Consider the following 16,584-nt stretch of genomic DNA (forward strand, 5'->3'; position numbering starts at 1 on the left):
AGAAAATAGCATGAAAAAGAACCAACTGTTTGGCTCAGAGAACCCTGAGCCATCTAAATCTTCTTCTGTTTAAACATACCTCAGTTTTTAATCATAGAAATGTCTAAAAAAATGCCTTTTTTTTTTTCCTTTTGGTGGTTCTAGAAACCAGAAAATGCCTCTTTGTTGTTGCTTCAGAGGACACTCTATGGCTGTTCCTACCAGTAAAAACAAGGTACAGGATGAGAGATTTGGGCACACAAAACACATACAACATTGGCAAAACTTATAGTCAACACGCTGTGCTTAAAAATATCATACATGAACTTTTTTCACAAAATATATTGAACAGCACTTGCCCGTTAACAAATAACTGATCAAAGAAGCTACAGAACTTGAAGTTTCTTCCAGTGCTGCTCTGGACTCATAGTTTCACTTACATATTATCCCACCCGAGTCTGTGATGCGTGCAAGATAATCATCATGAACAGAGGTAAGAGGCATCCCCGGTTTTCTTGGCGTACGTATCCTGCTGTTGTCTCCAGCGTTAAGTCAAAGCTCAAGTCATTTTCAATCCGTCAAAGCCACAAAACTTCCACCTTTTCTCTAGGCTGGCCCCAACCCCACTCAGCTCCTGCCTGAACGTGTTCTGGAGTCGAGTCATGAGAACTTCCACTTCTGCGGTGCAAATCTGTGAAAACAGAAGGAAAACGTCACTAAAAATGAAGACGCTTTTGGTTACGGAAGCCCTGTAATGATCGGTGATATTCAAGCTCAAACGCATTGAATTGCTAAAGTACACCTAGCCTTTCCCTAGACGTCCTGCCCAAATACTCATGGTAATAATCTTGGGACAGCATGAGTTGTGCTCCTGTCACACTTCGGCATGAGATGGCTGCAGATATCACAAACACTAGGAATAAGGGTAAAAGGACTGTCCTAATTTTTTCCACTGCGAAATGCGAGATAATGGATTAAAAGCTCCCAAGCATTTAAGTAACTGAACAGTGAGTACTTTTACTACTGCTGCAAGAATAGAGCTCTCAGTTACTGGGTATAGAAATCAGGGACATGGGGAATTCATATTCACATTCTGAACAGTCACACGCATTCATCTACAGTGCAGCTACCACATCCCTAACAGCACCGGAGTTGCTCAAATAGAGCTAAGATACAAGATCTGGAGGTTACACCGCTGCAGAAGAGAAACCTAAATATATGAGCTGGACAGATTTGCTAGAGCAGGTCAGACCAAAGGCTTGTCAAGCCAGACTCTTGTTTCAGGTAGCGACCTGACCCATGGTGGAGAATGATCCACCCAGTTCCTGCCCCTAGCCAGACCAGAGCGCGGGCGCAGCCCCAGGGATGTCACCCTGCCGCCTTTCAGGACGACTGGAGGCACCTTTCTTCGGGAAGCACTCTCCGCGGCAGCTTTTTAAGCTTTTGTAACACGGCGAGGGGTAGAAAGCATAATGCGTTACATGGTTTTCTCACACAGCTGAAGCTTACTTCTAAAAACACTGGCAAAGTTACATGTTTTCTCAACACTGTGCCCTGTAAGAGCTGAAGCTAAAGCCTCTGCAGTGTTTGCACGGGGCTGAAGCACGGCACGTACCTGCCAGCATCTTTACCCAGTCACACACCAGCCATACAATCTGCATCAAAAGTCAATCACGCACAGGCGGGCAGGCCTGTAAACTGGACTGCTCAGGCATTTACTAGATACAATTAAAGTTCAGCACGTGAAAAAACTTTTAAGATGCTGCAAATTAACAGTTTCAGGACATATAAAGAGTGCAAAGGCCGTGTCCACCTTATATCCAATTGCCTGCAATGGTTTTCTTCTGGCAGCAGAAAAATTAAAACCATATGTTACATTCACAAGAATTCAAGACTGCTTCTATTGTGTATCTGGGACTGCTTTGACACTCGTTCAGAATTATCTCTGCACAATAAACTCATCTACCTGCTGGTTAGGTAGAGCATTAGGATGTATTTTTGGATAAAAACATGGATATTTTCCAACAGTGCAGATACAGCCCAAGCTCAGGCTGGCAATGGGTTTGGCAAGGCAGAGGTCCAACCTAAGACGTTAACCAGAGAGTGGACACCCCGGGAGAGGCATCATCTACGCTGCCCAGCACCTGCGACACTCACAGGGCTTCAGACAGTTTCTAAGGACTGTTTCATGGCTTCAGACCACCCTCGACCTTAACTTCTGCACTGTCTGCTGACCTGCTGGCCTTCCTGGTGAGACTGATGGGCAGGGAACAGGGGAAAGATATTCCTCTTCCTTTCCTGCTGGCAGCTTCAAGAAACCAGGTTCTGCTCTTGAGTGCTCCCCCCCACTCCTACCCCACCTCAAGCCCAAAGATCTGCTAGATCTTAAAAGCAACACCCCCAACTAATACCTAGCTCCTGCAACAATCAGGAGGGAAACGAAAGAGCCAAGATGTAACCTGGAGAACAAATGGGAAGACCTCCTTTCAAGAGACCAGGCACAAAAGACCTGTGCAAGTCAGCAGGGCTCATGTGTTTACCTGAGTGTCAGCGAACAACAAAAAAGACTGATGCCATTGCAGAGGTTAAAGGATGCGCGTTCCACAGGGCTTTTCTGCTAAGCTTACTGTAGAAACTTCCAGTAGCCCTCTTCTACACTGTCAATTCCAAAGAGGAAGCGCCAGAAGTCAGATGAACGATATGATGGCATTTCTTTAGGAGTTCCGAAGAAAAATAAAGGCAGCTGTTCGCCTCATAAACAAATTCAGAACTAGACTGAGAAGATAAATTATTAGATATGTCTTCAAAGGGCTGGAGTGAGCCTGGAAAACACAGGCCAGTGAGCTGCGCTTTCTTAGAATGTGAAAATTAAACAGTAAATTATAAACAAAAGCAGCTGAAAAAGTTCCAATCACAAGAGATGATTCCCATGCTGGTAAGTCTCCTGTTCCTGGGGCGCTTTAAGGAAGACAACCGAAGAACAGTATAGTGGAGGAGCGAGATGTAATTTCCTTGAACATTCAAAAGCCTTTGCACAGTCCCTCCCCATTTACTCTGAAAAGGAGTCTGAAGCCAGCGACACGCAGAAATACTGCAGGAAACGGATGCTTCTTGTACTAAGGAAAATGCACGAGCGCTGCTCTTGTCACTGCCCTTCTTGATCCCTGCACCCAGGACTTGATCCCTCCCCTTAGCACAGACACCTGTAAGCAGGGACTGTGATTCAGTGCTTATGCTTTTGCAGTATGAGGCCCTTGCACAGCACCCTCCTAAAAATGACTTCACTGTCAGTATCAAAACAGACAGAAAAGGCTCGGTGAAGGGCTACAAGATCAGAAATAGCTTTCTCAGAGACACAAAAACAGTACGACTGTTAAGTTTAGAGAGAACATATACTAACAATGGCATGGCAGATGTTATAAGATAATAAACAGTATGCAAGAGGCGGGTTGTTTGCTCTTTCCCTTAGAGGTCATAAGGATAAGGGAAACAAAGGCAGCAAACTTAGACAGAATAAACAAAAATACATTTTAGATGGAGATTTTAAAGATGGAATTCACTGTTGCAACATACAGCTACCGTCAAAGGGTTTTCCTGAATTACGAGCAGGATTACGCATGAACATCTGCAGTAAGAACATCATCTTCAACTCCGTATTTACGTTCACATTAAGCTGTACAAGGGCTAAGCTAGAAGCTGGGTTGCTTTGAGCAACCTGATCTAGTGAAAGAGGTCCCTGCCCACGGGCAGGGGGGTGGACTAGATGATCTTTAAAGGTCCCTCCCGACCCAAACCATTCTGTGATTCTAAGAAAGTTCACCCCTTCCCTTGCCCTTTTCCAGTTAATACACACCAGTTCTTACTGTCCAACCCCCGCAGCGTTCCCAGGGAGGGAGCGCAGCTCTTCACCAGCCACGCAGACCGAACACAAACATACCGCCCAGGCTGGCTCAGGGAACTGGAAGTGTTGGTACACCTACTTTGCTGTCCAGACGCTGCAGGTAGGAACAGATGTACTCTATGCTTGCTCCAAATGGGTGCACGTGAAGAAACGTTGAAATTATTCCTGGGGAAAGGAACACCACAAACGTCATTCTCATGAGACAAGAGCCAGACGAGAACACCAGCGCTCTGTTACTACTGGCACAGCACAGAGGGATCTTAATTGGGCATTTTTGATGTAAGTACAGTGAGGTTTGGCTCATAGACTGCAGAGGAAACAACAGCTAACCAATGCAGCTGGTTAGCACTTAAAACAGACCTCACCACTCTCACTCCTTGCCCAGTACTGGAAATGGGCCCAGTGATGAACCACACTGAGACGATCATACATGTGGGGATGCAAGGCCCAAGGAGAGAGAACGCAGAGCTCTCTTCCAGTTGTACCATCAAAGGTCAAGGAGCAGGAAGAGACAGAAGGCAAATGGGGAGAGCAGCAGTGGCATGTGTGTCCCATCCCAACAGCTTTGCAGCACTCGGTTAAACAGAGCAACCCAAGTCTGCGCCCTGTCACGAAGAGACTCCCTTCCAGCTCATGGCCAGGACTGTATATCAAAAAGACTGACTTGCATTTCTGACCATCATCTGCAGAAAAAGGCTGTGCCTTTGGTTTTCCCCAAAGTCCCTTCCCTCTCAATGCAGAAACCAGCCCATGATCTGGCACAAACAGATCCACCTGGATAACAATAAATGATTTATTCTCAAATCAGATGTGGAGGGATGGCTAAGGAGAACTTGGCCGAGTAACAATGAACTAGAGAAAATGCCTTGTCCCATCAAGACAAGGACTTCTGTTCCTCCTTTTCAATGCTCCAGAAAATCCCCAACCACCCAGTGCTTTGGGCTGAAGAGTCCTAGCATGCCATGTTAGGTTATTTTTCAGTATTACTAGGAACAGGCAAGGGGAAAGGAAATAAAAAGGGTAGCAGATACGCCTGTGCTGTAAATCAGAGGTCACCAATCCCTTCGTGAGCATCACTTGAAAACGCTGGCAATATTTCTCACCCCACTGAGCCCGGCCTTCTCTCCCTGCCACCTTTCTCCACCCTTCCTTCCTCTCTAGCTACAGCTTCTAAAGCTAGAAGAGCTTATCTGCTTGGGGTCCGTGGCACACCATGTCTGACCTAACGGCGTGCCTTAGTGCCGCGTGGGGCCACAAACGTCATCCACACTGTGACGTGCTGCAATGCTCAAGCTGATCAAAGTCTTAGAGCCTGTGACGCTGCTTAGGATCCTGTAAGGTTGATGAGGCTCTAACCGAATGAAGACAGACCCTCCTCTGTGACTTACTACCTTCAGTGATGCTTCCCAGAAGAGCAACTCGCACTCCAGTACGTGCTGACCTGGACTGTCACCACACACAAGCCCACTTTACACATGTGTGATTTTGACCGAAAGGTACACAGCACAAGATTTCCACGTGAGCAATGCACAAGGCGAAACCCTGACCCCCACAAAGCTCAAGGCTTTCCTTGGTTCCAGGACTCCCACCTCCATTGGTGTAACCAAAGGAACAAGAGGTGGCCAGAGGGAGCTGTGAGGCCACCTTGAAGTAAGTCTTATCCAGTTCAGGTCTCCAGCATCGTCACCAAGCCCATCAAAAGAACTTACCAACTAAGAGAACTTCTCGTTCAGATTTCACAGGACTATTGCTCAATGTCTTTTCAACCGGACATTCCTTCTCCTGGCTGCACGCACAAACTCTGGATGTACTGCTCTCCTGCAAAAAACAACACAGGGCCCGTTCCACACACCAGCAGCACAGCAGGCACTCTTACACATCAAGCAGCAGCTCGGTCAGACTCGACAGAGTCTGTATTTTTGTTTTCCTGTTTCTGTGAGTCACTGCATTCATCGCATTGCAGGATCTACAGTTTATTTTGCAAAACGCTTCCAACAAAGCACAGCTATGTTCATGCTGCTGTGTCTGAATTATCAAGTTACATTAAAAGCCCATGAAGTTAAGCAAGATGCCACAACACGCACTTTATCAGCCCTGTTCACTGGTATGACGGCTGCTCTAGAAGGGCCTTATTTTAAATAATAAAAGAAAAAACAGACTAGAAAGAAAGCCTTGCAGTGACTAATTCAGATGCAGATGTTTATTTTTCAGATGCCTAAACTGAGGCAATATGATTAACCAAGTGCCCAGCAGCTGCAAAGGGTTTAGGATCAGACTGTCCTTGACTTGAGTTTGTGGTACTGAATTAAAACAGCATTTTGCATAATTTATTATCCCCAAAATAAACACAAGGCTGCCAGTGATGCAAAGACTTGGTGGGTGCACTAAAAGCATTAATTTCTTGTACTCCTAAGTTTTATGCGGAATTCCAGTGGTCTGAGAGCTACAGACAGCTATAATTGGAAACAGCCTCCAGTCACTAGCGAAACGGACTGGACTTGGGCCAATAACAAAGATAGAATGAAACAGTCCCTTGGGTTTGCTTAGCTTCTTACGCCAGTGCAATTCTCAACTACACAGGACTGAAACTGTGCAGTCCTGGCCTAAGCAGGCTATAATTTGCTTCTACAGGAGAAAGTAAAGGTCTGCAGTGCGGAAACGGAGCTAGCTTCAGGCTGACACAGGGACTGCAGTTCAGCCAGTAGTGTTATACTGGAAACGCACTGACTGCTTTCTCTCGGACATCCAACAGATATTTTTGAAGGCTAGTTGAAATAGCAGTGCAACAAATTATCTTGCACATCAAAACCCATTTCTACACCACAGTGTTGCAAACACCTACCGTTCTTCCAGTCAGAAGCTGCTAGCAATGGATAACTTGATGATTTTAATTTGTACATAGAGACAGTCTGTGTGTACCACGCTTATACACTTCACAACAAACCAAACTTTTAAAAAGTGCTCATTTTACAATGAGGTGTCATTAATTCCCTCAGTAAGATATGCTGACTAAAGTAGTAGAAGAGAAACTTTTAGACTTACATTCCCTTGACAATCAATTGCATCTCTCTCCTTGTCCTCTTCATCTGCTATGCTTTGCTATATATAGGTAAAGAAAAGGAAAGATTACTGATGATAGACTGTTATTTCTGTTCTTTGATATCGGGCACTGAAGCTCCTGCACTGAAGATTACTGGGACACAAAGCCATTTTTAGTTACTAGAAAGATATTTATTATCTTCCCTAGCTCCTGGCACAAAAAGGTAGGGGTAAAGCTTGAAAATCTGAGACAAGACCTAGCGTTTGGCTCTGTGGTCCTCAGTGAGAAGTGCTGCGTAATGTTTCTTTTCTGTCCTGTGTAATTGTGTCTGTGCTATAGAGGAGAGGACCAAGTAAGTTTAGATTCATGCATGGGTCCACAATCAAAAGAAAGTGGATCACACCTGAGAAGAAACAGTATGTATTTATGTTTAGAATAAATCCAGCAAGCATAAGAATATTATAACACTGACAAAAACTTTCCATTCAACAGTGTTTTATGGAGGTCAGATCAAAACACGTCCCTAAAATGCAGATCTAAAAATCAATGTTTGATAATTAAGACCCTTTTTCCTTATCTTTTAAAGCTCAGGTCGCAGAAAAACACATTTCAGCTGCAATACCACTGTGTACTATAAAATGAAAGTTAAGTTTTTATTTATACAGTTGCTTACGTAGATTGTCTCACTGGTACATGAAGCAATCGGCAAGTTCATTACTGATATACATCCTCCAATTTGGCAGGTAATTTTTTCTAGCTTTCCAAAGACAACTGCTCCTAAGCCAAGGCTAGGCATCTTCTACACTCTGTCCTTCACTGCGCTCATGATGGACCATGAAATCCAAGGACTGCATTTACTACTGAGAATAAGGAAGCACTGGGATGGCACATACCTGCTCCTTCAGGTTTTCTAATAATGTTTCTATTTTTAGTTTGTCTTCTCTCACTTTTTCTAACTCGGCTTCTCTCTTTTTGTATTCATCTTGTACTTTCAAAAGATGCTGGAAGAGAAAAGATAAACTCAGTTCTTAACCTGCCTTTCACCTCCTACTATTTAAAGAATAGAAAATGAATAAGGGCTTTTCCAGGAAGACCAGACAGATCATATTCCGAACAATTAAAAGGTTAAGTATACAACAAGAAGAAATCTTTTCTACAACGTACCTTAGAAACGTCTTTGCCTATTAGCATACCAAAAAAGCATGACTTTGTAAATATGGGGCAGTAATTCCACCGTCAACAAACCTTCACTGTCCCTGAAATAAAGCATGTGTTGTGCACTAGACTGCAGGCCTGACCCATGTTGAAGCTAACTCTTCCTCTCCCCCAGTATGGCTCACACTATGGCCGTACAAACAGTCAGCACATGGGAAAGGGCAGCACAGAAACGAGCAACCTGGAGAAGTCACCTTAAAGTCTTCCTAGATCTCTAGCCCCACGTTAATACAGAGGTGTCTTGCAATTTAAGAAAATACTCTGAAACAGCTACTAGATAAGGAGATTTGCACTATTACTTGCACAATTCCACATTGCAGAAAAATGCAATGACTGCTCCTCACCCTGGGCATCAGCCCAGCGGCGCAGGGTGCTGGCAACAAACACCGCAGCAAGCTGCGCACTCCCTTGACTAGCGAAGCTCCGGAGAAAGGTTGGGCGGTGAATCACAACCCGCATCTCAGAGGTGAGCAGAATGAAATTCTCAAGCCCAGCCTGGTGCCTATCAAGGAGAACCAAGCGGCGGTTGTGGATATAACAGTCTGCTTTCAGAGCAAATTTGTACTCTTGAATGCATCCACAAGGAAAACAGATGAGTACAAAAACTGAACTGAACAAACCAACACAGGCAACAGAGGAAAAGTACGATTGATCTCCCAGAAGAAAACAGTGCTCAACAAACTGCCAACAGCACTGGGCCTCCCAGAAACAGGCAAGATCAAGTCACCAGGAGGAGAAAAGCTGACACGCTAATATGGCAAAGGCACTAGCCTAGCAGCTTTCCTAAGTCAAACCAGGATACATAAATATATATATATATATGCATATTTCAGTGAATGCTTTCTTCCATGCTTAAAACACCCCCAATCAGTTGTTTAATATTTTTCTCCCTCAACTAGAAGACAGAAAAAAAAAAAAAAGAAAAAAAAAGACTCATAATCCTGCTCATTAACAGTTACAAACAAACAGCATCTTTTTTCATCAAGGCAGTTCCTCCAGAGTGTTCTCCCAGCACCATTCATCCTGGTAGCGGTGTAAAGAGAAACTTGACCTGCCTGACACCTGCAAAAAGGGAAATCTGTTATGTCCTGCAATTCCTGCCATTTCCTCCCGCACTGAAGGCTGCCGGTGACTACAGAAGGCTTTTCCTGCCAGCTCCAACGCCACCAACACCAGTGCTGTCACTTCGTACATCAGGTTCATCCAGAGAACGACCACAGCCTTCACAGCATTGCTGCAGGTTCTTATTTTAACAAAGTGCTTACCTGAACTATTATATGCTCTATATGCTTGGTGATCAGTCTGGCTTAATATCCCAAGGGCTACCGTTAAGGTTTACGAGGACCCAAACCACTTGAGATTCAACCCAGGGAAATCCCAAAGAACAAGGCATGCCCTACACATTTCCGTGAGAATGAAAGCCCAGTAAATTTCAGAAAAGGTGTCAGAGCAAGCTTGGGATTTCCCATTTTCTCGCTCACGCTGGTAACCAGGATCTCACACAGTTACGGAGCGGGTAAGCACAGACTCAGTACTTCAGGAGTCACAGTGTGGTCAAGCAAAGAGCACATAAGGAATCCATAAACTATGGATTGTTTCCATGTGACTTATCAGGTCATACACAATCACTGCTTTGAATGTTTGGTGGTTTGGGGGTTTTCTGGCAACACTGAAAACGACAGAAAGTTGCTCCCATTTGCCAGTTTTGATCCCACTGAAAAACAAAATGCCTTTGTTTGTGTTTCTGCTCCACATCACAGTCCCTTTGCCTTTGCAGCAAGGCCATAGCTCTAGAAAAGTCCGGGCCCACCTTCTGCATCCCCTGCAGAGCCTGCTGGAGAAGCTTCATCTGCTGCTCCTTGGTCGTGTCTTCATCCCTGCTCGCTTTGCCTTGCTCCTGCTTTAGCAGCTCCACCTCGTTCCGGTAGGCGTCCAGCTGCCAGCGCAGGCTGTCGTTTTCTTCTTTCAGGGCTTCCACCTGTGATACCAGTGCTGGAGAACAAGGCAGGCAGGGATCAAAAGTCAAAGAACTGGGAGCAAGAAGTCCTTGGGTGCTCTCCCCCAGCGCACAGCGGCTCTGTAGCTCCCAGCACCCACTTACAAATCAAGAGTACCAAAATGAATTTCTCCCAACCACTGTTTGTGGTATCTTTTTAGAAAACAAGCTCCTCTGGACAAAGAGCACCTCTCAGTAGCGAATGCAGTATTTAAGTTGGAAGAAAAAAAAAAAGCAAAAGAATATATTGGGGTGAAATGACCATGCTGGCAAGGAAGCAGGTTTCCTAACCAGCAAAGCTGAAGGACTCTGGGACAGGCTCCACTGGCACCTTCAGTCAGAAGAATGGCTCCATCGAGTCACGGGATGAAACACCTACATCAGTCTGGTGTCCACTTAGGGCTTGGTAAATTCAGGAATGGGATTATATAACATTATGGCTGCAAAGACAGCTTCAGCAGGTTTCAAAACATACCCATGATGTGGAGGGCACAGCCTGACGTCCCAGAGCCTTGCTATTAACCTCTGGTCCTTGGGCCACGGCCAGAGCATGGGGAGGTAGGTTTGCCTGGGACTCGCACGCTGTACTCTGAAGACAGGGAAGACGTGCTGTGTGGGAAGAGGGTGGGTTTTGCGTGGGTTTTATCTAACTGCCCCCACTCATTCTCCCAGCCAGTGCATATGTGTTGGACCCCACGCTGCGCAGCTACACGTTTCAAAAGGGCGGGCAGCGGGCAACATTCAGTAGATCAAAAACTGCTTTCCTGGTATCAGAAAACCAAGGTGGAAATTAATTAACCCCCTAAAATGGATCTGGGAAAAAAAAAAAGGCAGTTTCCAGGGTGAGCCCCTGCTCTTTATGAGTGCAAAGAACTGACAGATTTTGCCTGGTCATTTGGTCATCGGGTCTGCTCTTTGCTCCCATTCACCACCTGGCCACACAGCACAGGGCCAGGCAAGGAGATAGAGAATCTTAATAATAAGCTTCTATGACAGCTGAAAGCGATACACATGCAAACATGGCCATACACTGCACTGGCAAGTTTGGGAACAATGAGGGGGAGGCAGGACCACCGTCGGGCAAGAAAAGCCTTCCCATGACAGCCTATAAATATTCTCCCTAGCATAGCCCATGGCAGTGGGAAACGTACCTGAACGTCACTGAAACATTCACGTAGTCAACAAGATTTGTGTCTATTTGCCAGTGAAATGCTCAGTAACAGCGGGAAAAAGTTGCAGTGTTTCCGAGACAGTGCAGGTGTCTCAGCAAGGCACCTTTTGAGATAGCAGAGGTGTCTGAATAAGCAGGTGTCCTCCTGCTTATTTCAGGAAAGGAAATTCAGAAGAAAAGACTAGATGTTTTTAGCAGAAATATTTGGAGAGATGGGCCTTTCATAGTTTTCTGAGGCAGAAGACAGCTTAGGGACAAACTACATTGCTTAGGACAAACGTAAGGACCTGGCTACTTCTCTTCAGGTGATTTAAGCAAAGCATGATGACAAGTCAGAGCATTTAGAGTCCGGTAAAACAGACCACAGAAAAATTTTGCTTAGACAGGGTCAGGGGTTGGTGGCAAGAGGGCACCTGGAAAAGGCTTTGGAGGCATTAAAATGTGAATTCAGCTTGAACAGAAAGGTTGCTATGGCAGGCTCATCCCAGGTTATCATCCAAAGAGAATAAACTGGAAGCAACCTTCACCAAAGACCTTTCTAACTCCGCTGGCAGCACGTGAGAAACAACACTCGGAAGCAGCCCTGGAACAGTTCACCAACTGCGGCACACAGTTTTGCCAGCCTCTGTCACCCCAGAAGGACGGTGTGGTCCCCAGCAGTGCATTACCAGAGTCACAACCAGGGCCGTCCACTGATGCCCTAGAGACCAGATTCGAACCTTTTAAGAAATGATAGCAGGAAGAGAGAGAGAATGGGACAGTCAATAAATCTAAACAATTCACAGAGGGGGACAGAATGGAGAGGCAAAAGATCCTAACAGGTACAACAAAGGCAGACCCCAAAGCAGGAGAGGCTCACCAACCTAGAAAGGACCCAGAGAGCATTAGGAGGACTCAATAGCTGGTGTCCCCTGTCCTCCATGACACCCAAGGGCATCCCAGACAGAGCGACAGGATACAAGCATCTTGGTGCCTGCATGCTGGACAGACCATTTGGAGACACATCCTGGTGCCTGACTACTGGACAGGCTACTTGGCGACATGTTTTAATGCTTGTAAGTATATGGCTACACGAGTATTTGTGTGAACCAGTAAAATCAGTACGGCTCCACTTTTCTTTCTCCCCTCGTATAACGAGTTGGCATTGAGATTTACTATGTCATTGTTACAACACTGTAACATACGATTTCCCACACAACCTTCATGATGGCATTTCCTAAGCTAAGTGTTTGACTTTGTAACCTCAATACCCAGGCAAGTCCTTCAATGCATTTCTGGACTATTCATCTTTTATTTCCTGCAGACAAAGGGACAAGGGGTATTTGGACAGTGCAGTTCTCATATTAGTCCCAGCCAAGGGCATTTCAAGCCGTACGACACAGGAGCACCCAGCTGACCGCGCAGCCCTGCGCTAAGACTACAGCCACGTCTACCACCGCACACCCTTGCTGCTCCCTCTCCAAGCGCTGCTGTTGGCCCAGCTGCTGCTCAGAGCCCCACTGACACCCAGCACCTCGGGATGGGGACCTGCTGCTGTGGAAATGTGTCTCCAGTGCTGGGCAGACATCGGCGGTGCACTGGAACGGGATAGCTCAGGTCGACAGCAGTGTAGCTGCAAAAGCAGGGTGCTCCACGCAGAGCACCCATGCAGATGACCTCAGCTGCACGCCGCTGCGCCTGTGCCATTCCCTGCACACATAGCAGGGAGCTTACAGCTCCTCCACATACGTCTCCGTGAACCCTACACGTCTCGCTAGGGACTGCGGTTCAGACACAGCTTTAGGATACCCTGACCGTCGGCAGGGAGGAGTGACAAACACTGGCTACAGAACCAGGCACCGACAGGAAAACAACTCCAGATAACTGCAGTTGATGTGGTCTGTCTGTGACAATTCTGGGGTACAAAACAGTCAGAATGGGGCTCCTGAAAGAAACCACCGAAAAGACAAGTACTTTGTTTATGAGCTGTAAAAAGTGATTTTACCTGATTCTTCTGTTTCTTTCATCTCTGATGGATCTTCTATTTCTTCATCAGACATTTCCATTTCCTCCTCTCTTCGAATACCCATTAGTTCATCATTATGAATGTTACGAATTTCCTAAGGTTCAGAAAGCAGAGGGTTTTTTTTAAATACACATTACAAGGAACAGATTGGTTGGATAAAAAGGTGCTGAAATCTAAGTCTGCAAAATGCAACTCCATGAGACAAGAAAGGGGAAATGACAAAAAAAAAAATTGGGCACAGACTATTAGATCAAGGACAATATCTAGCATGAGTCAATACATCAACGCTACTGGTATTACTGACTCTTCCATCTCCCTTCTCCTCTTTGCCCCAGGGCAGGCACCTAGCCTTGCCCACAGCGTAGTTTCTCGGTGAACCCTCTCCCCTCACCAGTCCTGCCTGATGTCCACACACCTCTCCCACATTCACCGCTGCCCAACCTCGTAACCTCCACGGGCTCACTACCTCATCTCTTCTTGCTTGCAGCACACAGCTAGATCAGCAACTCCCTGCCGCCACAAACTGCTATCAGTGCTGGCCCCTGCCCCGCACACCCAAGGGCTGTACCACTCGTACCCTTCCCCGATGCCATTCTGCCCTGCCTCTTCCCTGCTGGGCTCCTACCCCACGATCTCCTGCTCAGCGCCTGTGACGGATGCGCCCACCCGGAGCGAGCAGTACTTTGGTTCAGCCATCACCGACAAGTACGCCTGACTGAAGTCAGCCCTGCGGTGCAAGCCGTGAGAAATTGTGCCAGGCTGTATCTTCTCAGGAGCTAACAGAACCAGCCTGAGCTGGGACTAGGCCAAACTGAAACCGCTACAGCTGCACACCTGCACATACACCAAAGCGGGGTTTGACTACGAGTCCATCACTTGACCCTACAAATATCTGTAGCCCCCCCGAGCCCACTGAGCTCTCCTGCACGGCAGCAGGCTGCACGGCAGTGATCTCCCTTGAGCAGGGACGCCTCTCGAGGTTACCCCTCTCAATGTTACCCCTCAAGGCTGAGAGACCCTTTACCCGGCATCTGATATCCATAACGAGGTAAGCAACATTTTACATTACACCTAAAAGTATACTATATGCTAGCAACATTTATATATATCTCCAGCTATAGCTTAATTATTAGAAGTGTAGTTAGTAGTAGAGACTTTGACCGCCGTCTAATCACCATCAAATCACCACCACTGTCAAATCACTGTTTAATTACCATTCAATTACTGCTTAATCACCATTTGATTACCATTTAATTATCATTCAATCCTCGATTAATTATCATTTGATCACCGTTTAATCATCAATAAAACCCTTTCAGTTAACCCCACAATGATGACTTCCCTTAATAATTCACGTGTGACCGCAGCTCCACTGGGGACGTCCCCTCCTGACACACGCAGCCCGGCTGCTAGCTGACACATCTCCCTGGCATTTCTTTCTCCTGCCATAAAACATATCCTGCACCTTCCAAGCACTGGCCTGCATGGCGTGCACCATGCACCCCTCTTGCCCCGCTGCAGCATGACCGTACCCACGACCTGCAGTGCTGCCCACGCCGTTCCTCCCTGCTCCATGCAGCTGCACGGCTACAACAACAAAACCTACCCGAGACAGAGGTCATGCCAGTTAGAAGCAGGAATTGCAAGTACACAGATAGAGGCCAGAGACTGCCCGGCCACCTCCTGACCCTTAGCATTCCTGGTGCACTTTGCAGCTTCTCTCCCCTCTCCCCCTGTGCCAACCACTGGTGCTCAGCCTGCACCGCAGCAACTCTCCCTCCAGCTGCCGGGATCCTCTCCACGCTCTGTCACAGCCTTGGTCCACATTAGGGATCAGAAAGGAACAGAGATGCTCCCTCCTACGCTGGTCCCTGAGCCACCCCAGCTCCTGCTTGTGTGTGTGTCCTTTCTGCTCCATTCACCTTGCCCAGGCAGAGCTGGCCAGCCCCAGCCGCTCCTCCAGACAAGATCCCCTGCTCCATCCTCTGCTCCGGCCAGCTCGCACTGGGCAGAGACAGAGCTCTGCACAAACACGCATCAGCCTGTGTGCAAGGCAAGGAAACACCTAGCTCAGCCTCTCCATCCCCTCTGCAGAGCAGGACAAGCAACATCCAGAAAACAAGTCAGCTATTCAAGGAGATGGAGATGTGGAGAATACTTACTAGAGGCTAGCACAGGCGGCCAAGCATCCCTACCCGATGTCAATTTACCACAACTTCATTGGATTATACACCCCAGAAACAGCCATAGGAGAAAAGATATAGAAGATTTGCTTATGAAATAAAATTCATGTACATTTTACTCTAATGGTCTGAAACTTTCAAAAACTCTGCTTGCCAGCACCAAGCACACGTCCACCAAGAGCAGCCAACAGGGAAAACGACCACGCTTTCAGCTTGGATGAATGGACACCTTGGGGACAGCAACGGGGAAAGGGCAAGAATAAGGCAGATCCGAGCGCAATGGGCAGCGCTGGCTACACTTCCAAAGCAACTGCTGCCTGCCCTAGAGACCACCCATAAAGTGGCAGCTGGGTTGAAGATCAGAGGAAAACCTTCCCATCGCCTTTAACTGACTCCGCTCAACAGCGGACAGCCTAAAGTGGCCTCGAAGCTGGAGAAGGCTGCGCAGAGCACAGCACGCAGCAGGGCCAGGCTTAGCTGGGCTGCACAGCAGGCTATGCCATGGTTCACAAGCGCCCTGACTGCACCCAAGGGGGAGACCTGGATGGGAGAGGAAAACGCATCAGAGAAGACAAATACTTGAGCGAGGCCCTTCCTAAGCAAGGGAATACGCTGGCTGGCAGCTACCGTAGCATGGTGGTTCACCAGGTCTCAAGCTTCCAGGGCTTCTTAATGAGCTGCCTGCAGCTGCAGGACCTCCCGGCACTGCCTGGGAAAACCACCTTAAGTCACCATTGATAAAAATAAAACCCTGGCCTCGCCTAACGACTCCCCAACACATACCTATTCCCTGAGCTGCCCGCCAGGCTTTCCTCCGATGCGGTGATCCACAGGATTAAATTCTGCCAAAAGCTGTACCAAGAAGATGCATCTTATGGGTCCACTTTCCTTTAAGAGAAGACCCTAAGCTGGGGGAGCCCAGCAGGCTGAGCCCAGCAGCAAGTACTCCTGGAAGAGGCCTCACGAGTGGTCTCACAGCCTCTTCCCACCGGGAGAACTTACCTTGGAACAAAAGACAGCTCCAAATGGAGAGAGTACTCCCACCCCAGTCATAGTAAGCAACCTCAGTAAGCAGGAAAGAACAGGAGCACTAG

At 47.1% G+C, this 16,584-nt stretch overlaps 1 protein-coding gene across 1 annotated transcript in view; it reads right to left on the minus strand.

The window, feature by feature from the left end:
- Nucleotides 1-265: 265 nt before the first annotated feature.
- ENOX2 (ecto-NOX disulfide-thiol exchanger 2) overlaps nt 266-16,584 on the minus strand; it is a 50,878-nt gene continuing 34,559 nt past the window's right edge. The window contains 7 exon segments of the mRNA XM_050901862.1: nt 266-670; nt 3,960-4,045; nt 5,590-5,698; nt 6,923-6,979; nt 7,814-7,921; nt 9,946-10,127; nt 13,287-13,401. Of these exon segments, the coding sequence (XP_050757819.1) occupies nt 539-670; nt 3,960-4,045; nt 5,590-5,698; nt 6,923-6,979; nt 7,814-7,921; nt 9,946-10,127; nt 13,287-13,401 (789 nt within the window). The 3' untranslated portion in view covers nt 266-538.

The sequence above is a fragment of the Gymnogyps californianus genome, chromosome 9, assembly GCF_018139145.2.
Source record: "Gymnogyps californianus isolate 813 chromosome 9, ASM1813914v2, whole genome shotgun sequence".
Lineage (NCBI taxonomy): Eukaryota > Metazoa > Chordata > Aves > Accipitriformes > Cathartidae > Gymnogyps > Gymnogyps californianus.